Raw genomic sequence first — 25,508 nt, forward strand, 5'->3', positions numbered from 1 at the left:
AATATTTCCTCCTTTTGATCAAGGTCTTTCTCCAAAGGCATCACTGATTAGTGCTTAGTAATAATCCTTCTGTGCCAAGGAGGCTCACCTCTGGGAGACATGTCCCACATCAGGGTTTATTTGCACATTTTGGCTTAGAGAGAGGCCACACTTGAGTAACAAGAAGGTTTTCAGGAGGTAACTATTAGGCATAATTGTAATTAGGCTTAGTTTCATTATTATAGGTATGAGGTTCATAAGTGCAAGCTTTAAGATCTAGGGCTTGGTGAGATCTTCACCTCCCGTACCAGCCTGTTTTCTTTTATTAGGCAAGGCTTATATATTCCAGAGCTTTTGGCCATCTTATTTGAGAAAGTAGTAGGACTTCCCAAGGAAGGAAATTTAATAATTTGTTAGCTACTGTGAGGACCTCTACCTATCCAGAAAATATACTATGACAACAAGGACACTTTTATATCCCACAGAATTATGTAGCTGTATAATGTTTGAGTTGTTCAAAATGCCCTATCTGTTGAGACTGCATTCACTTTTTTGTTGTTGTTGTTGTTGTTGTTTTGTTTTACATACACTTTATTTTTTTTTAATTTTTTTCTTTATTTTTTTAATGTTATATTCACCCCACTCCTCCCATAACAACAACCTCCTCCGTCATCATGGGACATTCATTGCACTTGGTGAATACATCTCTGAGCACTGCTGCATCACATGGTAAATGGTCCACATTACAGTTTACACTCTCCCCCAGACCACCCAGTGGGCCATGGGAGGACATACAATGTCCAGTAACTGTCCCTGCAGTACCACACAGGACAGCTCCAAGTCCTGAAAATGCCCCCACATCACATCTCTTCTTCCCACTCCCTACCCTCAGCAGCTACCCAGGCCACTTTCTCCAAATCAATGCTACATTTTCTTCAATTACTAATCACAATAGTTCATGAATAGAATATTAGTAAATCCACCCTAATCCATACTCTATTCCTCCATCCTGTGGACCCTGGAATGGTTGTGTCCACTCCACATCTATATCAAGAGGGGGCTTAGATTCCACATGGATGATGGATGCAATTCTCCTGTTTTCAGTTATAGGCACTCTTGGCTCTCTGGTGTGGTGGTTGACCTTCTTCACCTCCATGTTAGCTGACTGTGGTAAGTCCAATAAACCAGAGTGTAGGAGTTGCAAGTCTGTTGAGGCTCAGGGCCTGGCTATCACATGGTCAGCCCAGAGATTCAGGGTTAGTATACACTAAACCCCAGCACCAACCACAGGTCCGGTAAAAGTACCAGGGGAGGCTTGTGAACAAAGATCACCTCTGCATCCAGGTCCATCACACAGAAACACAAACTCCAAAGTAGGGCCAACTGACATGGGACTGAACTCCATCTGCCATGACCATAGAACCTGTGGGTCTCTGTAGCCCTCAGAAGAGCCAATACCCGGGGTTGTACCTACTTTATCTGCCTCTGGGACTCTGCTCAGGTGTGCATAAGGGCAACCCCTCTGATCACCTCCCGGCTCTTTTTTGGAGATTCATAGCCATATAAACTCATTTGTCCTTTCCATTTCCCCCTTAACTGCTTCTTTTCTTCAGTTCTTATGGAATGCAGATCTCTTTGAGTGGCACATTTATTGTCTTAGAGTAAGGAAGGATTTAAGGCATCTTTCCAGGAATCCTATTTTATTGTTTTCGGTGAACTCTCTCCCTGCCTCTGCCTCTCAGTTGCCAAGCTCTCTGCTACAAATGGATTGAATGCCTGTCTTTTCTTCAAACTCCCTCTGGTTCACTGGACCTGGTCCAAGCTACAGAACTTGTTTTGAATCAGAAGTTAGTTGATGCCTTCTCCAGAGTTTTTAGTTTATGAATTCAAGATCATGGGTAGGAAAGTTGACTTTTTTGTGTTTTTTATCTGTATTATTTTAAAACTCTTATTTCTCTTCTTTCCTGGAGTATAAACAAAGTGCTGTTTATTCCAGGACATTTCTAAATTCCAAGAACTCCTAAAGCCCTCCTTCTTTCGAGGCCATTCTCAGGTTTGCCCTGTGAGTCCTTCCTCTACGGAGAAAAAGTATCAAACCTAAACAAAGCTTCCAAGCACATACTGAAGAATAGATTTGCTGTAAAGGGACCTGTGACACAGAAATTATTTTATAAGTGTCCTCAATATTAAAAAAAAACCAATCTATTGAAGGTGTTAAGAGTCTGTATTTTATTCATTAAGATGGGTGTTAATTCAAAACTCATGCTTAGGCATGTCACAGAGTATCTACCATTTAAAGAAAAAGAATGCTTTTACTTGAGGCTGCTGGGAGGCATGGTGGGTGGACTTCAGGAAAGATTAGGGAAAGAAGGCGGAAGGCTGTTGGTGGAAATGCAGGTCTGTTAACACACAGGCACCTTGGCGTCTCGGGGTGGACGGAGGAGGGCGTCGGCCTCCGTGGAGCACTGCTCTGGGCGGCACGCAGTGGGTGCCGGCAGGCTCCGTCACCCCCACCAAGCTCACCCCCGGGTCTGCCAGCCTCCGAGCGCAGGAGCTGCCGCTCCGTCCACGGCTGCCTCGCAGAGCAGCTCTGCAGAGGTCGGGCTGGACCTCCTCCAGCGGTGGGCGAAGGCCAGCGGGCAGGAGAACAGGCGCTTCCTTCAGTAGCTGCTGTGTCTGCGGGCGCTGAGGGGCGCGCCTCCTGCTCCCCGTCCACTCATCCTGGGAAAGGGATAAAGTCGGTGGGACAAGGGCCCAAAGTCTGGCTCCACTGGGCAGCGAATCTTCTTTGTGCTGGTGGGATTCAGCGGGGGACTCGGGGGAGCCGGGGCACGGGTAAGCGAGGGGCGAGCGGAGCTGCACAGTTGTTGGAGCTTTACGATGGGAGCTGATCGTTGTGTGTAGCCTCGTAAAGCCAGCTGGGACGGGCGCCGGTGTTACATCAGCCCCTCGTCCGGCCGAGAGGAAGCCTTCCTCAGAGCCTGGGCTATTTCCTGATGCTCCGTTCAGGCCAGCCCAGTGTTCAGATTCTAGCCTGTTCCTGCAATAGGTGTGGGGCGCAGGAGGAAGGGGGTGGGAAACCCATCAGCCCAAGCCCTCCCCTGCCGCTCCCCGCAGCGGTGAGTGACTAATGCGCAGGGCAGCGAGCCCCGGAAACAGGCCTGCTGAGCCGAGCGTGGGTAGCGAATGAACAAGCCGGCCGCGCTTCTCGGTGGCTGGTAAGGGGCCTGTCGCCACGGCGGCCCTCGCCGGCTCTGCCTGCACGCGCGTCGGCCTCTGCCGCAGCCCGCCCCCGGGAGGAGCTGGCCTTGCTCATCCCGGTTTATAGGTGGCCCTGGGCGGGGGCGGGCCGGGCAGGCTTCTCGGTGGAGGCTGCCGCCCGGGTCACAACCACCCATGCCTCGGGAGCAGCAGGCCGGCTGCCTCGTCCTCCTCGCGCTGCTGGGGCTGCCTGGACGGGCGGACGCGGTGACCAGGATCTACCACCTCGGGATTGTGGAGGAGCTCTGGGACTATGCGCCCCGAGGGAAGGACGTCATCACCGGGAGAAGCTTTGCCGAAGACAAGTGAGTGCCCGCCGGCCCAGCTCGGCTCTGCGGGGACGAGTGAGTGCCCGCCCGCCCCGCTCGGCTCTGCGGGGACAAGTGAGTGTCCGCCAGGCCCCGGTCGGCTCTGCGGGGACAAGTGAGTGCCCGCCGGCCCCGCTCGGCTCTGCGGGGACAAGTGAGTGTCCGCCAGGCCCCGCTCGGCTCTGCGGGGACGAGTGAGTGCCCGCCGGCCCCGCTCGGCTCTGCGGGGACAAGTGAGTGCCTGCCAGGCCCCGGTCGGCTCTGCGGGGACAAGTGAGTGCCCGTCGGCCCCCCTCGGCTCTGCGGGGACAAGTGAGTGCCCGTCGGCCCCCCTCGGCTCTGCGGGGACAAGTGAGTGTCCGCCAGGCCCCGGTCGGCTCTGCGGGGACGAGTGAGTGCCCGCCGGCCCCGCTCGGCTCTGCGGGGACGAGTGAGTGTCCGCCAGGCCCCGCTCGGCTCTGCGGGGACAAGTGAGTGTCCGCCAGGCCCCGGTCGGCTCTGCGGGGACAAGTGAGTGCCCGCCGGCCCCGCTCGGCTCTGCGGGGACGAGTGAGTGCCCGTCGGCCCCCCTCGGCTCTGCGGGGACGGGTTCCCTGGCCTCTTGCCGTGGGCGTGAGTCCATCTAGACCAACAAGGGGGTCGGTCCACCTGCAGGGACCTAGCGGCCACCTGTGATTTGGAGGTATTCTTTGCCTTTGGCGGAGCCCCAAGACCTTGTCTGTGAGAGACACCCACAGCCGGGTGATCTTAAATCAGGGTCGCTGGGAGAGGACGCTCCCCACTGGTGCCACGGGCGACCTCCAGACGGAGCTGTTTTGAAAAAATAATACTGACAACATTTGCGGTGAAAACGTGAGAATTTCCAAGAATTCTTCCCTGGTTAAACACAGAGGATTTTCTTAGTTTTTGTTTCTGGAAAGAAATATATTTGGAAATGGGTAGATATGTTTTGCTTTCCCTTTGTAATGCTTAAAGGAGGGTCCGTTACAGTAGATTGGGTAGAATGGGTACTTTGAGAGTTTCTTCGACCTGTCCAGAAGTGGCCCTTTCACTGGTGGGAGTTTTGTGCAGCCAAGTGCATCCGCTGAAGGGGCGAGGCCTGTTCCTAGAGCCCGTGGAATCGTGGCATCGAGGGTGAGAGGTGCTGTACTTGAGTCCTTTTTTTGTTTTTGTTTTGTTTTCCCCAGAATATTGCCCCTGCTCATCTCCCCTGGGGCCAGTGCCTTAAGTACTTTATTTGCCCCTGGAGGAGCCTCTGTAATTTCAAAGTTACTGTTGGATGTTTCTGTGCTGTTTTTTTCGGTGACAGGCAGAACTCACTGCATTTAACACTCCAGTTGTTTCCTAAGGTGAGATTAGTTGTTAAAATTCAGGAACAGCCCAGGGGCGGCCAAGCCGCCTCAAGAGCCAGGTGCCCTGCCTGGGGAAAGGCCAGGCGGAGTTGGCCCAGGGCCCTGGGGCTTCTAGATTTCTCTAACCTCCCGTGCTGCTCCCCAGAGAGGGACAGGGTGTGCCGGCCAGGCAGGGACGCCTCCTGAGACCCCTCGCCAGGACAGGTAGTGTCCAGAGAGCGCCTGACCTGACCTGGCGGGGCCTGGGATCCGCAGGCGGCCCTGGAAACAGCCCTGCCGTGCGAGCAGCCGTGGCCCGAGCCCCAGGACGGCACGTGGGCGCCCTCGACCCCGTCCACGTGCTGGGGCTGACAGCACGGGCAGCCTCCTCTGAAGTGCCGTGGGCACGGCTGCGGCAGCGCCTCCTCGGCCCGGGACGATTCTCCTGCTGCTCGCAGACGCTCGTTCCACTTTACAAACGGGGGCCGAGCCCTGGGGTTCAGAGGCGCCCGCGTTTACTCGGCAGATGGCGCCCAGCGCCGCGGCGCACCTCCCCAGTTCTGAGCCCGTGGTTCTTCTCACCATATGACCCTTTTCTTGGCAAAACTTATCCTTTTCCACCCAGCTTTGAAGGAAGCCAGGTGTGTAAGTATAAGAATGTTCTAGAAAGTCCCAATTCTTACCAAAGCAGGTTTCTCTTCCTTGCCACTCCTCCCACAGAAAGAATGCTGTGTCCACAAACCTGGGTGCAGGAAAAAGTTAGGGGCTCAGCGAGGAAATGTGCTTTGAAGAAAGCACAATAAAAATTAGTTAGGGTGAAAAGGAGAGAGAAAATAGACAAACAGAGACGCAGTTTGGTGTCTGAGCTGGAGCGCTGTGCCAGCCCCAAGGCTGCGCGGCGGGGGGTCGTGGCAGGGATGGCGTGCGAGAGCGCAGCTGCGGTTCCGGTGACGCACGTCACAGGTGTGGGTCAGGTGTGCACGAAGGGGCCGCGTTGTGAGGCGCGTGGGAGCGCGGAATGCGCCGCGTGGCCGCGCTCGTCCGCAGGGGGACCCTCGTGCCCACCCACCCGCCGGGTTCTGAGCGCGGCCTGCTCTTCGGGAAGATCAAACACAGGGAAACGCCCGCGTTCCGGCCGAAAGCCGGAGCCTGGGATTGGGCCAAGCCCTGCTCGCCCGGGCTTGTCAGTGCTGGAGCCAGGAAATCTCCATCGAGCCCTTGGTGTGTGACAGGAGTGGACGTAGACTCCCTGCTGGCTTAAGGAGCGGAATGCCAGGGCACTGGAGTAATTTCTGAAACTGAACGAGAAATGTCTTACCGACTTGCCAATCGGAGAGATTTTTGCAGTGGTGACCGAGAGGAGAGACAGCTCCTCAGGATTGGAGTCGGAGAGGAGGGGGGCTGATTTTCGGGGTATGCGACAGTGTTTTCCGTATTCTGTATTTTCCCTTACCTACCCGTTTGTTTTTCTTTGTTTTGTTTTGTGTTTTGTTTTTTCCCCATCCTTCAAGACCCACCTCCAATTCTTTACCGTAGGTCTGAAGAGTTCACCCCCAGCCCTGGTGTGTGCTGATTTTCTTTCATTCTGAAACTCTGACGAAGCTGGCGTCTTATCACACGTTTCTTCTCCTTGCCTGCTCTCTGGCTGGGGGACGTACATCGCTCCCCTCCGAGCTGGAGGGTGGGCCCCACGACAGTGAGGGGGCGGCCCTGGCCTCTGTTTACTGCCCCCCGCTGTCTTCACAAGGTGACAGCGTGGCATGAAGGGTTTAGCACAGGCCAACCTCTGGAAGTGAGAAGAGCCCCTTTGTCAGCCTAGCTGTTCAGGTGGCTTTATCTCTGAACAAGGGGAACGGGCAAGACTTAGGAACAAGAGTCTCGTGTTTAAGCCTGAGTGATGGAAAAGCGTTTGAAGCCAAAATTAGGCAGTGCCAAGAGCCTAAGAAATCCTGATTCTTAAGAATGAGATAGGAAGTAAATTGAAATCATTTCACCCAGACTCTATTGCAGTCAGATGGTACAACTTAGCTTTCCAAGTTGGTATCTTTGCTTGATAATAAGGTTCGGAAAATACACTTGAGGCCCTTAACACTAATATTTCCTGGGAAGCATAGGGTTTAGGAGTTAGGTTTTCGTAGAACTATTCCCCAGCTGTGTACTCCTCTGCTCACCGGCCTAATGGGGACACGGAGCGCCTCTGAGGCCCAGGGTGGTGGCGCATTTTGATCACTCCGCTTGGGCTTGTAAAGTGCTTAATTAGTGGGTGCTGCGCTTCAGAGGCAAAGCCTGGGCTTTATGGGACCAGAGTGGGGCCACCTGAGTTAATCTCTGGCTGCTACCAGAGCCCTCATTAGAAAACCAGCACACGCAGGCCTGTTCTCCCCAGTGAGGTCAGCGTCTCCGTGGGGTAACCACGGGCAGAACCCGCTCTGGGCAGGTGAGGCCGACGTGCTCAGAGCCAGGTCTGCAGGTGTGGCAGAGACTTCAGGTCACCCCGCATCCTCACTGGGCCGACTCCAGGACAGGGTGAGGGGAGGCCCGTACTCTACCTGAAAGGAGGCAGGTTGTGGGGAGGCATGTGGCAGAGAGGGCTTCTACAGGCTTTCTTTTTTTTTTTTTTAAGATTTATTTATTTAATCCCCTCCCCCACCCCCCGGTTGTCTGTTCTCTGTGTCTATTTGCTGCGTCTTGTTTCTTTGTCCGCTTTTGTTGTCGTCAGTGGCATGGGAAGTGTGGGCGGCGCCATTCCTGGGCAGGCTGCATTTTCTTCCGGGATGGGTGCACTCCTTTGTGTGGGGCTCCCCTACGCGGGGGACACCCCTGCGTGGCACGGCACTCCTTGCGCACATCAGCACTGCGCATGGCCAGCTCCACACGGGTCAAGGAGGCCCGGGGTTTGAACTGTGGACCTCCCATGTGGTAGACAGACGCCCTAACCACTGGGCCAAGTCCGCTTCCCCTCTACGGTTTTCAAGTGAAGGGCAGGATGTCATCTCATTAAGGCTTTGAATTTCAGTTAGCGTCAACATCATTTGTCTGTTAAAACTGCTTTTATTCCCCTTATCAGTTAGTGATTGCTTTTGGCCACCAGAAGAGACTGGAATGCAGTGACTTAATCAAATTAGGGTTTCGCATTCTCTTATAAAAGAAATCCAGGGTGGGCAATCCAGGCTGGTGGGATAGATGGTGGGATAGATGGCAAATAGATTCCTTCCATCTTTCTGATTCACCATCCTTCGCTTGCAATTTCCCTCCTCAAGGAATTGCATGGTGACAAGATGGCTGCTGGGACTCCAGCCATCGTGTTTCTGTTCCAGGAAGGAATGACAGGGAAAAGCTATTGGTCCCCTTTCAAGGGCACTCATGGGCAACCAATTCCACTAACATTTCGTTACATACTCCTCACCACAAAGGGGTTTTGAAAATGCATACTTTTAGCTATGTGCTTTTCTGATGGAATAAAATCAGGATTCTGTTCCTAAGGAAGAAGGGGTAGCTAGCCATCTGCCCTCTTCCTCCGCCGCGCCTTCTTTCCCCTCACTTGTGAGTGTTCATTACCCCAACACCTTTATACAGCAGGCCCCACGCCTGGCCAGTGGGACTGGAGAGCGCTCCCCTCCCGTGCGACAGCGGCCAGCAGCTGTGAGCCCTCGCCGCGCCCCAGGCCTGCTCTCGTCTCCGTGTGCCGTGCAGAGGGGTGGCAGCCCGTCTGTCCAAAAGCCCTGCCCGGCCAGGGGCCGGGCCATCCCCGCTCACTCAGCGGTCAGCAGGGACGCTGGGCGGCCGCTCGCTGGCGTCCACGGGGCTGAGCGTCCCTGTGCTCGCTGGACGTGCGCTCGGGCAAGGAGCCGGGTCTTTGTTTCCCCTTTGTCCTCAGCGGTGGGACAGTGACCGGCCTGCATGAGGACATGGGGCTTCCCAGGCGCCCGCACGGCTCAGGCCCCGGAAGGGCTCGCCCGGCCCCACGTCCTCCCTGAGGGTCCTGGGCACAGGGCCCTGTGGGGAGACTGCAGGGGTCCCGCGCTCCAGCCGCGGCAGGGGTGTGCCAGGAAGGCCTCTGCCCCGACTGGGCCGGACGCCAATGAGCGCTGCATGGGCAGCGCCTTTAATCACCACTGGTCTACACTGGGGGATGGCCACCTTTAATCACCATTGGTCTACACTGTGGGATGGCCAGCGCCTTTAATCACCGCTGGTCTACACTGAGGGACAGCCACCTTTAATCACCGCTGGTCTACACTGGGGGATGGCTGGCCACCTTTAATCACCACTGGTCAATACTGCAGGATGGCCAGCGCCTTTAACCGCCGCTGGTCTACACTGAGGGGATGGCTGGCTACCTTTAATCACCACCGGTCTACACTGGGGGATGGCCACCTTTCATCACCGCTGGTCAATACTGCAGGACGGCCAGCGCCTTTAACTGCCGCTGGTCTACAGGGAGGGGATGGCTGGCTACCTTTAATCACCACCGGTCTACACTGGGGGATGACCACCTTTAATCACCGCTGGTCAATACTGCAGGACGGCCAGCACCTTTAACTGCCGCTGGTCTACACTGAGGGGATGGCTGGCTACCTTTAATCGCCACCGGTCTACACTGGGGGACGGCCAGCACCTTTAATTGCTGCTGGTCTACACTGTGGGGCTGGCTGGGCACCTTCAATCACCACTGGTCTACACTGCAGGGACTGCCGGCCACCTTTAATCGCTGTTGGTCTACACTGCAGGGATGGCCACCTTTAATCACCACTGGTCTACACCATGGGAATGGCCACCTTTAATCACCAGTGGTCTACACTGCAGGGCCGGCCACCTTTAACTGCTGCTGGTCTACACCGCGGGGACTGGCTTCCGGGGGCCAGGCGCCTTCCCCAGGATCTGCCCGGAGGCGGCGGCGGGGCGCCTCTGCCCTTCACCAGCGCGGGGGGCTTCTGTGGGAGGTGGTGGGAGGAGAGGCCCCGGGTGGAGGGCGCGGGCGAGAGCCGCGGGGCCCATGTCAGGGCCCTGGAGACCGTTAGCCTGGGGGGGTGAGGCCCGCCCCTCCCCCTGCCCGGGGCCCTTGTCCAGCGCGCTGTGGCTCTGGCCCCGCACCGTCCTCGGGTGACTCAGCACCGCACACCACCGGCCCGCGCGCCTGCCCTCCTGCTGCGCCTCGGGGAAGGACAGCCCTGAGCAGCGGGCCCCTGCGGGCACCTGCGGGCACTGCCGGCGGCCTGGGGGCGCGGGGCGGGCCGCCTGGCCCCGTTTCTGGTTTAGTTTTCCTCGTGTTCCCAGCGACTGCTCTGCAGAGAGTGACCGGGAGGAAAGCGCGTGAGGGCGGCGGGTCGGCTGCGCGCTCGTCTCCCCCGGGAGCCCCCCGCTGTGCTGCCGGGAACCGGGGTTCACCAGCCACGCTCCCCGCACGCCGCGTTGCTCAGGGAACGGGGTTCACCAGCCACGCTTTGCAGCTCAGGAAACGGGGCTCCACGGCGCACCCCCTCCCCTCCAGCCTGGAGCCCCCTCCGCCTGCCTCGGAAGGCGACCCCTCCCGGGTGCCCGGCCCGGGCGGCCCTTCTGTCCGTTTGTCTTCTCAGCGCGCTGAGCCCCGCCTGGGCCCCCGCGGCAGGAAGCACGCGCTGGGCCGACGTGGGGCGGGCGGTGGTGGAGGTGGGGGCTGCGCGCCCCCTGCCTCCTGAGCCCCCGCCCCGCCTCCAGCAGGGCCCGCGCCTTCCGGGCTCTGTGCAGAGTGGCCGCCGTGTCCCTGGAATTGCCTCAGCTGTGAAGGGACGTGGTTTCCAGCCGGGCTGCCCCCGGAGCTGTCAGGCTAAGCCACACGCTGCTGCGGTGACCACCACCCCGGCTCCGAGGTGCCACCTGGCTCGTGTCCCACGTGCAGGCAGGGGCTCCGGGGCCTGGCAACCGGGCTGCCGCGGCCTCGTCATGGAGTCGGCACTGGGGCTTGAACCCAGGCCTCGTGGGTGGGCGGGCGCTCAGCCGCGGGCTCTGGGTTCCCCCAGGAGGGGCCTGGCTGTGCGGTCCCCTCGTCCCCCGGGCGGGGCAGGGCTGACCCGCGGTGCCCTGGGCAGGCCACAGCAGGAGTCACCAGGGCCCTTCGGGGACTTTGCCCAAGCGTCCATCCCCCTTCAGGGAGGAGGGGGCGGCCTGGCTGTGCTCAGGTGAGTGGGCGTCCACCTACAGGCCCCGGTGCGCCCTCCGTGGGGGCTTCCAGGGACCCGCTGGCTCAGCATTTCCTGTGGGCACCACGAGGCCCGGCTCCCACCTCCCCAGCCGCTCGCCGCGGAGTGAGCAGAGCCCGCGAAAAGCTGCTGTTTCCCCCTGCCGGGGCCACCCGTGAGCTTCACCCCAAAGCTCCCCTGCCCCCGAGAGGCTTCGGTGCCCTCCACTGCGCCCAGCGCCTCCCCGCTAGCCTGGTCCAGCCGAAGCCCCGAGGCGCCGTCCCCACGTGGGCAGCCGTGCGGCCAGGCAGGACGCCGCCGGGCACAGGGGTACCCGCGAAGGCTGTGGAGACATGACCTTGGAGTTGCCCCCAAGACCCGCTCTGCTCTGCTGAAATGCTCTTCCAGCTTCAGTCTAAACATTAGACAAACAGCGGCGTGGCTGCGACCCCCTTGCCGGCAGGCCCCTGGGCGGGGGGAAGCTTTGGGGAGGGGGTGGCTCACACTCGCTGGGTCACCACTGCTGACCACTCGTTGTGCCCTGGACGGCGCCATCTCAGGCACCTCGTGTGTCCTGCGTACAAGGCGAACCTGGCAGTGAGCGTGGCGGGCTGTTCCCAAACCACGGCCGCGCGGAGTGGACAACTTGGGCGGTGGTGGGAATCCGTGTGGACCCGACGAGCGTGTTCTAAAGCCAGCGAAGTCCTGTGCGTGTGGACCTGCTCTAGTAGGAGCTTTGGGTGGGAGGGTCTTAGCTGTGGCCCACCTCGCCCAGGGCGGGTCGTAACCCCCACTGGAGCCTTTACAAGAGAATGGAATTCAGACACAGGGAGAGGAAGCCCCGGAAGCAAGAAGCTGGAGCCAGGCAGCCCGGAGAAGCAGGGAGCCCAGCTGACCACCGCGTGCCCTGCCCGGGAGAGGCGCCCAGCACCGCCCAGGGGTCTTAGGAGTGGACGCCCAGCACCGCCCAGCAGTCTTAGGAGTGGGTGCCCAGCACCGCCCAGGGGCCTTAGGAGTGGACGCCCAGCACTGCCCAGCGGCCTTAGGAGTGGACGCCCAGCACTGCCCAGCGGCCTTAGGAGTGGGCGCCCAGCACCGCCCAGGGGTCTTAGGAGTGGACGCCCAGCACCACCCAGCGGCCTTAGGAGTGGACGCCCAGCACCGCCCAGGGGTCTTAGGAGTGGACGCCCAGCACCACCCAGCGGCCTTAGGAGTGGACGCCCAGCACCGCCCAGGGGTCTTAGGAGTGGGCTCCCAGCACTGCCCAGGGGTCTTAGGAGTGGACGCCCAGCACCGCCCAGGGGACTTAGGAGTGGACGCCCAGCACCGCCCAGGGGTCTTAGGAGTGGACGCCCAGCACCACCCAGCGGCCTTAGGAGTGGAGGCCCAGCACCACCCAGCGGCCTTAGGAGTGGACGCCCAGCACCGCCCAGGGGTCTTAGGAGTGGACGCCCAGCACCACCCAGCTGCCTTAGGAGTGGACGCCCAGCACTGCCCAGGGGTCTTAGGAGTGGACGCCCAGCACCACCCAGCGGCCTTAGGAGTGGACGCCCAGCACCGCCCAGGGGTCTTAGGAGAAGGCTCTGTGATTACACCCAGAGTGGACGTTCTCGCGGCCTCAGAGCTGTCCTCGTCTCATAAAAGCCGACCCAGGGAGCAGATGTGTCTCCAGCAGTTGAGTGCCTGCTTCCCATGTGGGAGGTCCTGAGTTCGGTTCCTGGAGCCTCCTAAAAACAAAAACAACGAGCAAAGGAAATGAAAACCCAGCTCGGGGGCCGATGTGGCTCAGTGGCTGAGCACCGGCTTCCTACGTACAAGGTCCCCGGTTCAATCCTCAGCCCTGGGACCTAAAAATAAAATTAAAAATTTTTTAAAAAGCCGACCGGTTTCACGGATCAGCTTTGAGCATCCAGCAGAAGAGCCCGCAGGGTGTGCTCTGCACGTCATGAGACGTGTCATCGCCGCGGAGAGGCCCACGTCAGGGCCTGGCGCACCGAGTCTCTCGGCCGCCGCGGAGCAGGGCCTCGTGCCCAGTGCCCCCACCCACGACCATGGCGGGCATCGCGTGGGGGCCACGGCGTGCCTCCCTCCACTTGAACTCGGCCCCGACTCCTCTCTGAGCGGTCCCCGCCATGCAGTCAGATTCGTTGCACGAGTTGAAACCTCGCCCTCCGCTCAGGGTCAAGTCGGGCAGCGTGCCCTTCCTTGCAAATAAGTTTGAAGGATTTCGTGGCTTTAACTTGCCCATCTGGGGGCAAATTCAAGTATTTTTATTCCAAAGCCATCATGCACCAACTTTCCCAGGCAGGGGATAAAAAAGGTGGGGAGGGGTTTTGTCTTCGATGTGCTTGCGCACCGCAGGTCGTCAGGGGCCGCTGCCAGCGCACGAGCAGAGCACTGCGGGGGCAGAGGGCGAGAGGACGAGAGGAAGCGTGACGGCCCCGCAGATGCTGGGCCGGTGAGGAAGGAGAAGCGCGCCGAGCAGGGGCAACAGACGCACCGGGCCTGGGAAGGACAAAAGCACATGGTGTTCTGAGCGTGGGATGTCGACTGGCAGAGCACGAGGATGTGGGCGAGGAGCCACGAGGGAAGAGGGGCTGGAAGGAAGCCGGGGCCGTGCCGAGGAGACCCCTCCTCCCTGCGTCGAGCCCTCGGGCCCCCTCCCGGCGCGGCCAGGGCCCTCTCCTCACCTGCCCGGCAGGTGTGTCCACATTCTGCTTCACAGCAAGATTCCCAGGGCACCTGATCTCTGGTTCCTTCACCCCAGAAAGTCCGCAGGACGAGCGGCACCGCCCTGGAGCTGGAGCTGCGTGGGAGGCGAGGGGATGTGCCATGGGTGCGCCAGCGTTTGAAAGTGCCTTTGAGGAAACGAGGTCCTGGATGTGTCTCTTCTTTAGCTTTTAGATCCTGGGGCCTTTCCCAACCTTAGTGAAGCTAGAAAGTCCACTAGTTTAAGCAAGGGCCATCAGACCTGGAAGATGCATCAACAAAGGAACGTGTCCAGAAAGAGCGGGGGCAACGGCACAGAGGACGTCAGAGTAAAGAGAGAGAGGAGGCTTCTCCAGTTGGCCAAAGAAAGACCCGGACTAGACCAGGCAAGCAGGGGCCGCACGTGGCTACGGGGTGTGGGAGGCCCAGGTAGATGCTGGGAAGGCACCTGGAGAAGATCCACCTAGTCAGCAGAGAAGGCTCAGGTACATCCTGCGCAGACACCTGGAGAAGATCCACCAAGTCAGCAGGTGGAGGCCCAGGTGCGTCCTGCACAGACACCTGGAGAAGATCCACCGAGTTACCCGTGAAGGTTCACAGCCTTGGCCGGGGGACGTTCCCCACCAGGGTGGAGGGCGGGACGGGGCTCCACTGTGAGCAGTGGCAGAGGGAGGGTCCCCCGGCAGGAGCGATGGGCGAGGGCAGCGTGGGTCCTGCCGGCTTGTTGCCCAGCTTGGCGCTGGCCGCGTTTCCTGCTCAAGCGTCTTCGCTGGCTCCTGCTGGCGCCTCGGAGCACGTCCGCCACCTTAGCCAGCGCTCAGATCCCGCCACGAGTCGCTCCTGTGGGCGTTTCTTGCCACATAAGGCTGCGTGTGGTCCCTGGACTGACCTCTGACCCCCGCGGCGCAAGGCTGCGCCTCCTGCTCTCCCCAGCGCGCCTTCTATTTCACGGTCCTACCAGACTCCCTGGCGTGGGCGCCAGTCCGGCCCTCCCCCTGATACAGACACCCTCGATTTGCCCGTCGCCTGCTGCAGGCCTCGTCCGCGCTGGGCGTCTGCAGACGGGTTTCCAGCGCGCCCAGGCCCGAGGGAAGCAGGAGCGCGTGGAGGCCTCTGGGTGTGTCCTCAGGCCGCGCGCTCGGTCGGCGCCGACTTCCAGGGCAGGGAAGGCCTTGACCGACACAAGGGGCACGGACAGGCTGTGCCCTCGCCCCACAGCGCACGGCCCCGAGGGCACACGTCCCCTTATGGGCAGGAAACCCCTGCCCACCTCAGCGGGGCCACGGCCCACCCCGGCCGAACGGGGAGCTGCCTTGGGTCCAGCTAACAGCGGTCTTTCACCCACGGGGTGGGTCTTTCACCCATGGGGGTTCAGGCTGGGCCTGGGAAGGATGAGGGCGCCTGTGGGGGGCGGGGGGGGGGGGGAACCGGCACCGCGCTGGTGGGGGGAGGGGCGAGGCCGCACTGGAGGACCCGGAGCCAAGTGTCCGGGGGTTCTTCACCCCTTGTGTTCCGTGGACCCCTGCGCCGGTCAGTGAAAACCACGGCCCCCTCGCACGCCCATGCGACACCGTGGGTTATCTAATAGATCCCCCCACCGGCACGTCCCACAGGACGGGTGCTGTGAACTTCAGCTCAAGCTCAGGACCCCACAGGGAGGACCCCTCTTCCAGGCCTTCCAGACCCAACGTCCAGCCATCTGAGAACGACCGCGGCTCGTCGCACCTGGAACGAGCGGAGTCGTGTCGATTGCTTGGTTACCCCGCAGGGGCGACAGCCCGGTTGCCCTGTTCAGGACACCGACCTTCCCTTCCAGGGAAGGCTGAGCCAGATTTCTCTTGGAAAGAAATGGGAAAGAGAAACAGAGAAGGCTGGAGGGCATTGTAGCAGAGCAGACAAGGGAATGTGGAGGGCCTGGTGGGTGCTGGGTGTATTTGTGAATGAATTAGAGGAATGAATGAATTCCTGGAAGCCAATAAAAGAGAAAGTCCAATAAATAGGAAAGGGACAATGAAAAAGAATAGTGATATGGATGATGGAAGCAGGTAGGAGAGAAGGAGGAGGAAATACTGAAATGTAAGCAAAAAGAAGCGCAAGCAGCATCTTTAGGTCCCAGGGTAGGAGAAGAGTTACGGAAATTATAAGACATTCATTCAATGAAACACTGCACAGGTATTACAATGGCTAACGACAGCATTTGAAAAAGGGTAAAAATGTGTGCACACTTTTACATAAATTGTGTGAAAATAAATATATAAGTGGATACAAGCTTAGTAATGAATGGGAAAAATGGAGGAAGGATGAGAGGTTTGAAATCGGACACTGGACAGTCTGTGTTTCTCTACGTACATGCCTGGCCTTGGTCTGGAGTTGGCAGACAGAGGTACCGTTTGCGCACATGTCATCTTATGGCTGCACCAGCAGAGTCCAGCGGCAGAGACCGCCTGCCCTAAAGCCAAATGTTGACCACTGGGCCCTTACAGAGCAGGTGGGTGCTCGGTGGACGATGCCACAGCAGGCCTGTGATGCGAGGTGCCTGATAACCAGGTGTAGGTGGTGAGTGAGCCCCGGTGGCCGCCCGGGCCCAGCAGAACCTGCTGCAGGGGCAGGAGCTAAGAGGTGGACTTGGGTAGGAGCTAAGACGTGGACTTGGCTGAAGCAGCCAGCGTGACGGTAGCGCAACAGGACAGACAGGCTCTTCCACCTGGTCTCCCACCGAGGTGTCGCCTCATCTGCGTTTCCATGATGGCCCAACATGGCATCTGAATTCCAGCTGCCAGGATGCTGGGAAGGGCCAGGGGCTGGCATGCTCTTCAGCCACGCTCCCCGGCATGGCCGGAAGCCCTCTCGTGAGCCGGCCGAAGCCCTGCCTGTCCTGCCAGCCTCTCAGACCACTTGTGGTTGTCCTGGGCCAGGCATCCCTCACCTACATTTCTTCAGACACTGGACGAGTTGTGGCATTTTCAGATGCGAGTCTTGAAAACGCAGCTGGAGGGAAGTGAATTTGGCTCAACTGATAGAGCATCTCTCTACCACATGGGAGGTCCAGGGTTCAAACCTCAGGCCTCCTTGACCCGTGTGGAGCTGGCCCATGTGCAGTGCTGCCATGCGCAAGGAGTGCTGTGCCACACAGGGGTGTCGCCCATGTAGGGGAGTCCCCCACACAAGGAGTGCGCCCCGTAAGGAGAGCCGTCCCGCACAAAAAAAGCGCAGCCTGCCCAGGAGTTGCGCCGCCCACACTGAGACCTGATGCAGCAAGATGATGCAACAAAAAGAGACACAGATTCGTGGTGCCACTGACAAGAATACAAGCAGACACAGAAGAACACACAGCGAATGGACACAGGGAGCAGACACCTGGGGGAGGGTGGGGAAAGGGAGAGAAATAAATAAAAAAGAAATCTTTAAAAAAAAGAAAGAAAACACAGCTGGAGCTGGGCTTAAACGCCGGGGAAATCGGTGGGGTTACATAATTCAAAAGCCAGGGTGAAACTTCAGGTGTGGCTGGCTCTACAAGCTCCGTCTTGTGATTCTACTTCCTCCAGCTTAGCGCAACTCTCCGACAGATGTTGCCTTGGGAAGGGAATTTCACAAGCCCCAGGATTCCAGAGCTTGGCTGGAGCCGGCCCTGAGCTGGCCCGCAGTCTGGGTGCGCTGGCAGAGGGGGTGTTACCAGGTGGCCTGGGCCAGCGTCCTCCCGCTCACCTGGCGTCGGCGCTCGGTGGGCCGAGAGCTTGCTGTGTCCCACGCCGTGGCTGGAGCCCTGCACCACGTGGGGAGGCGTGGCCGACGCACAGGTGCTGTGTGGCCTTGTCCACGTGCTCTGCTGGGGAAACCCTCTTTGTTCTTTCAGATCCCAGTTAGGAAATCCCCCTCTAGGAAGCCTGCTTCGCCTTCCGCTCTGGATCAGATGCCCCAGCGCATAAGCTGTGTTCCCGTAATTCTCCCTACGCGAGGGACGCCGTTTTTTCCTCTGTGTCCCCAGCTCCGAGCACAGGGCCACACGTAACGCGCGTTTGTTGACTGACTCGAAGGGGATGAGCGCACACAGCCTGCAGGGCGTCCGGCGGCTGGTGGGAGACGGCGCGCAGGCAGGAGCCGGCACTCCTGGGCCCGCCCTGGGCGCTGCCCCAGTGCTGGCAGCCCCGGGCCCTGCGCCGCGGCTCGGGAGGTCTCGGGTCACGCGGCCTCAGGGTTTTGTTCCACGGCACCACCCCCTTGGCCTCCCGGCAGGCTCCGTCCCTGTCCCTGGTGTCCCCGAAGCGTAAGCTCCGCCGCGTGAGACGGTCCTCAGACACCGACTTCAGGTCCCTGTGGCTGAAAGCCTCGGCCAGGGCTGGCAAGATGAGGCCTGACCTGGGGGCCGGGAATCCTCCTTCTGCGTTTTACTCGTCCGTCCTCGCTGCTCCCTAGGCGCCGCGCCTGCCGAGCCGATGCCCCGTCCCCCGTGCAGTGCCCTCGTCCTGCTCGCTGTTGCACGGGCCGCTCCTGCCCGCTGTGCTCACTCCCCTCTTGCTCCTCTCCTACTTCCACCTCATCCCTGCAGTTCCTGTGAGGTGTGTCCTGACCTCGTCAACCCACAGCGGCCTTTCCCGCTCGGACCGCGCCTGCTTCTGGAAGCTGCGCCTGTTCTGTTCACGAGCGCTCACTCGGCACCGCGTCACGTACTGCGTCGTGCTCGTGCGTGCTTTTCCCACGATTGGGTCACAAGCTCTTTTGTGTCCCTCCTCTTAGCAAAGTGCTAAGAAGGCAGTCAGCGCATACTAAAAGAGCATGAAAGGTGGAGGGAGTGTGTACACGGCGGAGGCAGCGTGGGCAGCTCGTCTGTCCACCGCTCGGGTTGTGGCTCCTTTGGGCCCCTCCTGGCCCTTGGCCTGTCGCTGACTCTCAAGCCTGGCGTCCACGTTGAAGGTGGCGGCGGCGCGCCAGCCCGCGGACTGGGGGTACAATGGGGCCCAGGGGGCCTCCGCACGTGCCGGGCTCTGTGAGGGCCCGGGGCCTCCCCACGTGCCGGGCTCTGTGAGGGCCCGGGGCCTCCCCACGTGCCGGGCTCTGTGAGGGCCCGGGGCCTCCGCACGGTCTGCGGGCACCACTTACGTTTCCCTCTTCCTTTCAGACTTGCGACCTTGTTCCTGGAGCAGGGGCCCCACAGGATAGGCGGCGTGTACAAGAAGGCCATCTACAGGCACTACACGGACGGCACCCACTCCACTGAGATCCCCAAGCCCCCCTGGCTCGGGTTCCTGGGCCCCGTGCTGCGGGCCGAGGTGGGGGACGTGATCGTCGTGCACCTGAGGAACTCTGCTTCCCGGCCGTACTCTCTGCATCCCCACGGCGTTTTCTACGACAAAGACTCCGAAGGTAAACGTCCCCACGGGGCGCGTCTGTTTCGTCAGGAAGCAGCCATCGCTTCTGGAAAGGGGTTTGGGAGCGCAGGCCTCCTGCCGGCCCCTGCCCGCCTTCCCTCCGTGCCCCCAGCTCGCTCCTGCTCCTTTGTCTTCTCCTCATTGTCCCTCCCTCCTTCATGCGGGTGCAGAGCCGGCTGCCCCTTGGTGTCGTGCCCCCGAAGCCCTCAGCCCTAGCTGGGCAGCACCCCGGGCAGTGGGCAGCCGGCTCGGCGCTTCCAGGCCGTGCTGCCCTGACGAAGCAGCCCCTGCTTCTGACACGTGCCTCAAAGCTTCCACAGGGCAGTTTCTGAATTCCCCCTATTTAAAAAAAGACTTGGAACTTCCTTAATCTTTTGAGGTAGAAGTAGTTCTCAGGCATCACAGGTTTTTCACACCCCCTGCTGCACTCCTGCTCCTGTCCTAGCAGGTGCCCTGCAGGACGCGCCACCTGCCCTGCCCTGCTCTGGGGCGTGCACCGCCCCGGGGGCTGGGCGGCCTTGCAGGGTGGTCAGGGCCCCGCTCCACTGCCCCTCGCCCCTCGCTGCGCAGCGTTTTGGCACCTCCCCTTCCGTGGGCACAGCTCCCAGGCGCCCTCTTGGCGCAGCTTCCTGGCTCACCCGAGCAGCCCTTGACATTCAGAGCGGAGGCTTGGCGGGCTCTCGGGGCCCTGGCTGCACCTGCTCACTGCCCAAGCTTACAACACAGGTTTAAGTGGCTCAGGGGCCTTCCACTGCGCGCCCTCTGAGCGCCAGGGACTGGCTCAGTTCTGGGAATGAAAGAGAACGAATCACAGGCCACACTCATATTTGGTATTGATGAAATTTCAGCTTTAAACTACAGATTTTGCATTTCATAAATGTGTTTAAAGAATGTGGCAAGAAGACCAATTTTTGCAACTCAAAGATTTTCAGTAAATTTATAGGGCTGTGTAACCATCACCACAATCTTTTTTTTGGAATATTTCTACCATTCCCAAAATTCCCTTCCACCCTTTGCAGTTAATCCCCATCCAACCACCAGTCCTAGGCAGCCAGCGATCTGATTTCTGTCTATAAATTTGCCTTTTCTGGACATTTCCTCTAAAAGGAATCACAATCTTTGCTCTTTTCCATTTGGCTTCTTTTACTTATTATAATGTTTTTGAAGTCTATCCAGGTTACTACAACAAATTTTATTTATCCATTCACCAGTTGACAGACATTGATTATTCATGCTTTTTAACTATTAAGAAAAATACTGCTACGAACATCCACATATGACTTTGTGTAGACAGTTGAACAGATGAGTTTTATAGTAACTTTCTGTTCAATCTTTAGGAAACTGCCAAACTGTTTTCCAAACTATTTCCAAAGTGGCTGTACCATTTACATTTCCAGCAGTGCTGCAGAAGGGTTCCTGATTTGCTGCATCCCCCCCCCACTTAATCTTTTTAACTTTGCCATCCTAGTGGGCGTGTTGTGCTATCTCAGTGCCATTTTAGTTTGCATTTCCCTGAGGAGCATCTTTTCATAACCTCATTAGCCATTTGTATATTTTCTTTGTGAAATATCTACTCAAATCTTTTGCCCATTTTTAATTGAGCTGTATGTCCTATTACTGAGTTGTAAGAGTTCTTTATATAATTTGATAAAAGCCTATATTGGAGATATGATTTGCAAATATTTTCTCCCAGTCAGTGACTTGTCTTTTCCTTTTCCTTTTCCTTATGGTATCTGGTATCTTTTGAAGTGTACAAAATTTTAAATTTTTTATGAAGTCCAATTTATTTTTCTTTTATGGATTGGGCTTTCAATGTCATATTAAAAACTTTGTGCCTAACCCAAAGCCAGAAAGATTTTCTCCTATTTTTTTTTATAAGATTGAATTTTTACTCTTACATTTAGGTCTATGATTTATTCAAGTTTATTTTTGTCTGTGGTGTAATGTAAGGGTGTAAATTCATTATTTTGCAGGTAAATAAACAACTTTAATAAGACCAACCTTTCTCCCATTGAATTCTCTTGGTTCTTTTGTTGAAAATCAACAATTTATTTCAGGGCTCTCAATTCTGTTTCTTTGGTCTATATGCTTGTCCTTTTACCAGTGTCACAGTGTCTTATTGTGGATTTACAGTAAATTTTGAAACTATAAAGTATAAACCCTCTAATTTTGTTCTCCCTTTCAATTTTTTTACTCTTCTAAGTCCTTTGCATTTCCATATAAATTTTAGGATGATTTGTTAATTCCTGCAAAAAAAGCTTACCTGGATTTTGATAGGGATTTAATTGATTTTATCGATCAATCAAGGGAAAATTGCCATCTGCATTTTAAAGATGAATTCCCATCTTAACAAAATTGAGTCTTTTAATCCATGAACATGGAATTTAGATCTTCTTTAATTTCCCTCAACAATGTTTTATAGTTTTTCATATACAAGGTTTACATTTCTTTTGTTAATTTATTCCAAAATATTTTAATTTTTTGATGCTGTCATGAATGGATTGTTTTCTTAATTTCATTTTTTTTTTAAAGATTTATTTATTTATTTAATTTCCCCCTCCCCTGGTTGTCTGTTCTTGGTGTCTATTTGCTGCGTCTTGTTTCTTTGTCCGCTTCTGTTGTCATCAGCGGCACGGGAAGTGTGGGCGGCGCCATTCCTGGGCAGGCTGCACTTTCTTTCGCGCTGGGCGGCTCTCCTCACGGGCGCACTCCTTGCGCATGGGGCTCCCCTACGCGGGGGACACCCCTGTATAGCAGGGCACTCCTTGCGTGCATCAGCACTGCGCATGGGCCAGCTGCACACGGGTCAAGGAGGCCCGGGGTTAGAACCGCGGACCTCCCATGTGGTAGACGGACGCCCTAACCACTGGGCCAAGTCCGTTTCCCCTTAATTTCATTTTTTGATTATTGCTAGTCTGTAGAAATACCACTGATTTATATATATACATATTTTTAAAGATTTTTAAAAAATTTATTACTCTCCTCTTCCCCTTCTCCCCCCAGTTGTCTGCTCTCTGTGTCCATTTGCTGTGTGTTCTTCTGTGACCACTTCTATCCTTATCAGCGGCACCGGGAATCTATGTTTCTTTTTTTTTCTTCTTTTTTTTAAAAGATTTATTTATTTCTCTCCCCTCCCCCCCCCAGTTGTCTGTTCTGCGTCTATTTGCTGTGTCTTTTTCTTTGTCCGCTTCTGTTGTTGTCAGCAGCACAGGAATCTGTGTTTCTTTTTGTTGTGTCATCTTGTTGTGTCAGCTCTCCGTGTGTGTGGCGCCATCCTGGGCAGGCTGCACTTTCTTTCGCGCTGGGCGGCTCTCCTTATGGGTGCACTCCTTGCGTGTGGGGCTCCCCTACGTGAGGGACACCCCTGCGTGGCAGGGCACTCCTTGCGCGCATCAGCACTGCACATGGGCCAGCTCCACACGGGTCAAGGAGGCCCGAGGTTTGAACCTCAGACCTCCCATGTGGTAGACAGACGCCCTAACCACTAGGCCAAGTCCGCTTCCCTGAAATTTTTCTAATATTTTGTTAAGAATTTTTGTGTCTATATTCATGAGAAATACTGGTCTGTAGTTTTATTTTCTTGTGATGTCTTTACCTGGCTTTGGTGTCAAGGTAATAGTTGCCTCATAGGATGAATGAGGACCTACTTTCTTCTGAGGGATTTTTTTAAGGGATTGGGATTATTTCTTTTGATATTTGATAGAATTTATAAGAAAAACCATCTGAACCTGGATTTTTCCTTGAGGGAGGGTTTTAATTTCTTTACTTGCTAAAGGTCTACTCCAATTTTTAATATCTTCTTGATAACACATGACTCTAGGAATTTGTCGGTTTCACCCAAGTTGTCTTGATATTTTGGCATAAAGTCATTTTTTTTTACCCTGTGACCCTTTAAATTTCTGTGATGTCCCCTTTTTTATTCCTGATTTTGATACTTTGTGTCCTTTTTCTCTCTGGGTCAGAAAGAAAAAACAGTTCTAAATATTTTAATACTTACCCTTGTGCTTTCTACTTTGATCCACAGGCTATTTAGAACTATATTGTTTTATGTACAAATATTCAGAGTAGTTCCCAGATTTCTTTCTGTTGATGAGTTCTAATTTGATTTATTGTGACTGTGGAGAATATGCTTCGTATGATATCAATCTCTTTAAATCTATTAAGATATTTTATGCCTACTATATGGTCTATCCTGAAGAATGTTCAGTGTGCTCTTGTAAAGGAGGTAAATTCTATATCTGTCAGGTGGAATGTTCTATAGGTGTCATTTAGGCCAAGTTGGTTGACAGTATTTCAAGACTCTATACGTGTGCTAATTTCTATCAAAGTTCTATAATTTATTGATGATGAGGTATTGAAATATCCAACTATTATTGTGGAATTGCCTATTTATGCTTTCAATTTTGTCAGTTTTTGCTTACTGTATTTTGAGTTCTTTTATTAAGTATGAGTATATTCATAATTGTTATAACTTCCTGGTATACTGACCCCTTTTTCATTATAAAATATCCATCTTTGTCTCTACTATTTTATTATCTTAAGCTCCAATTTGTCTATTATTAATATAGCCAGTCCAGCTGTCTTATGGTTACTGTTTGCATTCTTTAACTTTCAACCTATTTGCATCTTTGAATCTAAGGTATATTTTCTATTTGTTTTCTGTATGTCTTCTGTCTTTTTCATTCCTCTGGTCATCCTTTACCATCTTTTATGTTAAATAAATATTTTTTAGTGTACTGTTTTAATTCTTCTGTTGATTTTTTAACGATAAATTTTTTAGTTCTTCTCTTACCAGTTCATCTAGGGATTGTAATATGCATCTTAACTTGTCACAATTTACTTTATGTAGTATTTAATATATTTTTATTACAGAAGTTGTGAATTTACAAAACAGTCATGCACATGTGTAGAATTCTCATGCAACAACCTATGACCAACATACCACACCATTGTGGAACATTTGTTACAGATTATGAGATAATATCATCAGACTATACCACTAACTATCGTCCATAGTGTACATATTTTTTCCATATTTCCCTATTATGAACACAGTACATCTTTGCATTGATGCAAGAATATTACAGTATTGCTGTTAACTATAGGCCATAGATTACATTAATTGTATTTTTCCCATGCTTCTTCACATTCCTACTGCCCGGCAATAGTGTACATCCATTCTAGTTCACAGAAGGACATTTCTGCATTTTTGCTATTAACTACAATTCTCATTCACCTCTGGGTTCACTGTGTTATTCAGTCCCTAGATTATTTTCTAGCTTTCTTTCAACTGACATTTACATCTCTAGACTACCTTTTCCAGATACAATCTCCTTTATAAACCAGCTGCTACTCACTATAATGTGTTACCATCAAATCTATCCATTTCCACACATTTACAGTCAAGTTAATTAAAACTTCTACATACATTAAGCATCAGTACTCCTCTTATCTCCTAATAACCTATGCTCTAGGTTTTAACTCCATGCATTTATTCTTCATATTTTGTTCATATTAGTGAGAGCATGCAATAATTTGTCCTTTTGTGTGTGGCTTATTTCATTTAGCATAATGTCTTCAAGATTCATCCATATTATCATATATGTCCCAATTTCATATCTTCTTAATGCAGCATAGAATTCCATCATATGTATATGCCATATTTTGTTTATCCATTGGTTGATGGACACTTGGGTTGTTTCCATTCTTTGACAATTGTGAACAAGGCCGCTATGAACATTGATGTGCAAATGTCTGTTCATGTCATAGTTTCCAGTTCTTCTGGATATATTCCTAGTAGGGGAATTGCTGGATCATATGGCAGTTCTATATTTAGCTTTCTGAGGAACTGCCAAACTGTCTTCCAAAGAGGCTGAACCATTTTACAATTCCCCCAACAGTGAAGGAGTGTTCCTGTTTCTCCACATCCTCTCCAGCGCTTATTGTTTTCTGTTTGTTTGTTTTTTTTTTATAATGGGCATTCTTTGTAGTGTGAGATGATATCTCGTGGTCATTTTGATTTGCATTTCCCTAAAACCTAGTGATCTTGAACATTTTTATCATGTGCTTTTTGGCCATTTTGTTTCCTCTTTGAAGAAATGTCTAAGTCTTTTGCCCATTTTTAAAATTGGATTGCTTGTTCTTTTATTGTTGAGTTCTATGATCTCTTTGTATAGAATGGAAATCAAACCCTTACCAAATATGTGGTTTCCAAATATTTTCTCCCTGCTTTTCACCTTCTTGATGAAGTCCTTTGAATCATAGAACTGCCGGAGTGTGAGGAGGCCCCATCGATCCATGTTTTCTTTCATGGCTCATGCTTTTGGTGTAAGGTTTAAGAATCCACCACCTACCACCAGGTCTTAAAGATGTTTTCCTACATTTTCTTCTAGGAGC

At 54.6% G+C, this 25,508-nt stretch overlaps 1 protein-coding gene across 5 annotated transcripts in view; it reads left to right on the forward strand.

Annotated features, from left to right (window-relative positions):
* The first annotated feature begins 2,297 nt into the window (after window positions 1–2,297).
* Window positions 2,298–25,508, forward strand: part of HEPHL1 (hephaestin like 1) — an 83,507-nt gene continuing 60,296 nt past the window's right edge. For 2 of the 5 annotated variants that reach the window (XR_011647607.1, XM_058289359.1), the window contains exons 1-2: window positions 2,428–3,545; window positions 18,863–19,107. Coding sequence is in view for 1 of the 5 variants with exons in the window: in XM_058289359.1 (XP_058145342.1) it covers window positions 3,376–3,545; window positions 18,863–19,107 (415 nt within the window). In the remaining 4 variants the exon portion in view is untranslated. Of the gene's footprint in view, window positions 3,624–18,862; window positions 19,108–25,508 lie in introns of all 5 variants that reach the window. The other 3 variants (XM_071212304.1, XM_071212302.1, XM_071212303.1) reach the window with 3 other exon arrangements.

This window comes from Dasypus novemcinctus, chromosome 27 (assembly GCF_030445035.2).
Source record: "Dasypus novemcinctus isolate mDasNov1 chromosome 27, mDasNov1.1.hap2, whole genome shotgun sequence".
Classification (NCBI taxonomy): domain Eukaryota; kingdom Metazoa; phylum Chordata; class Mammalia; order Cingulata; family Dasypodidae; genus Dasypus; species Dasypus novemcinctus.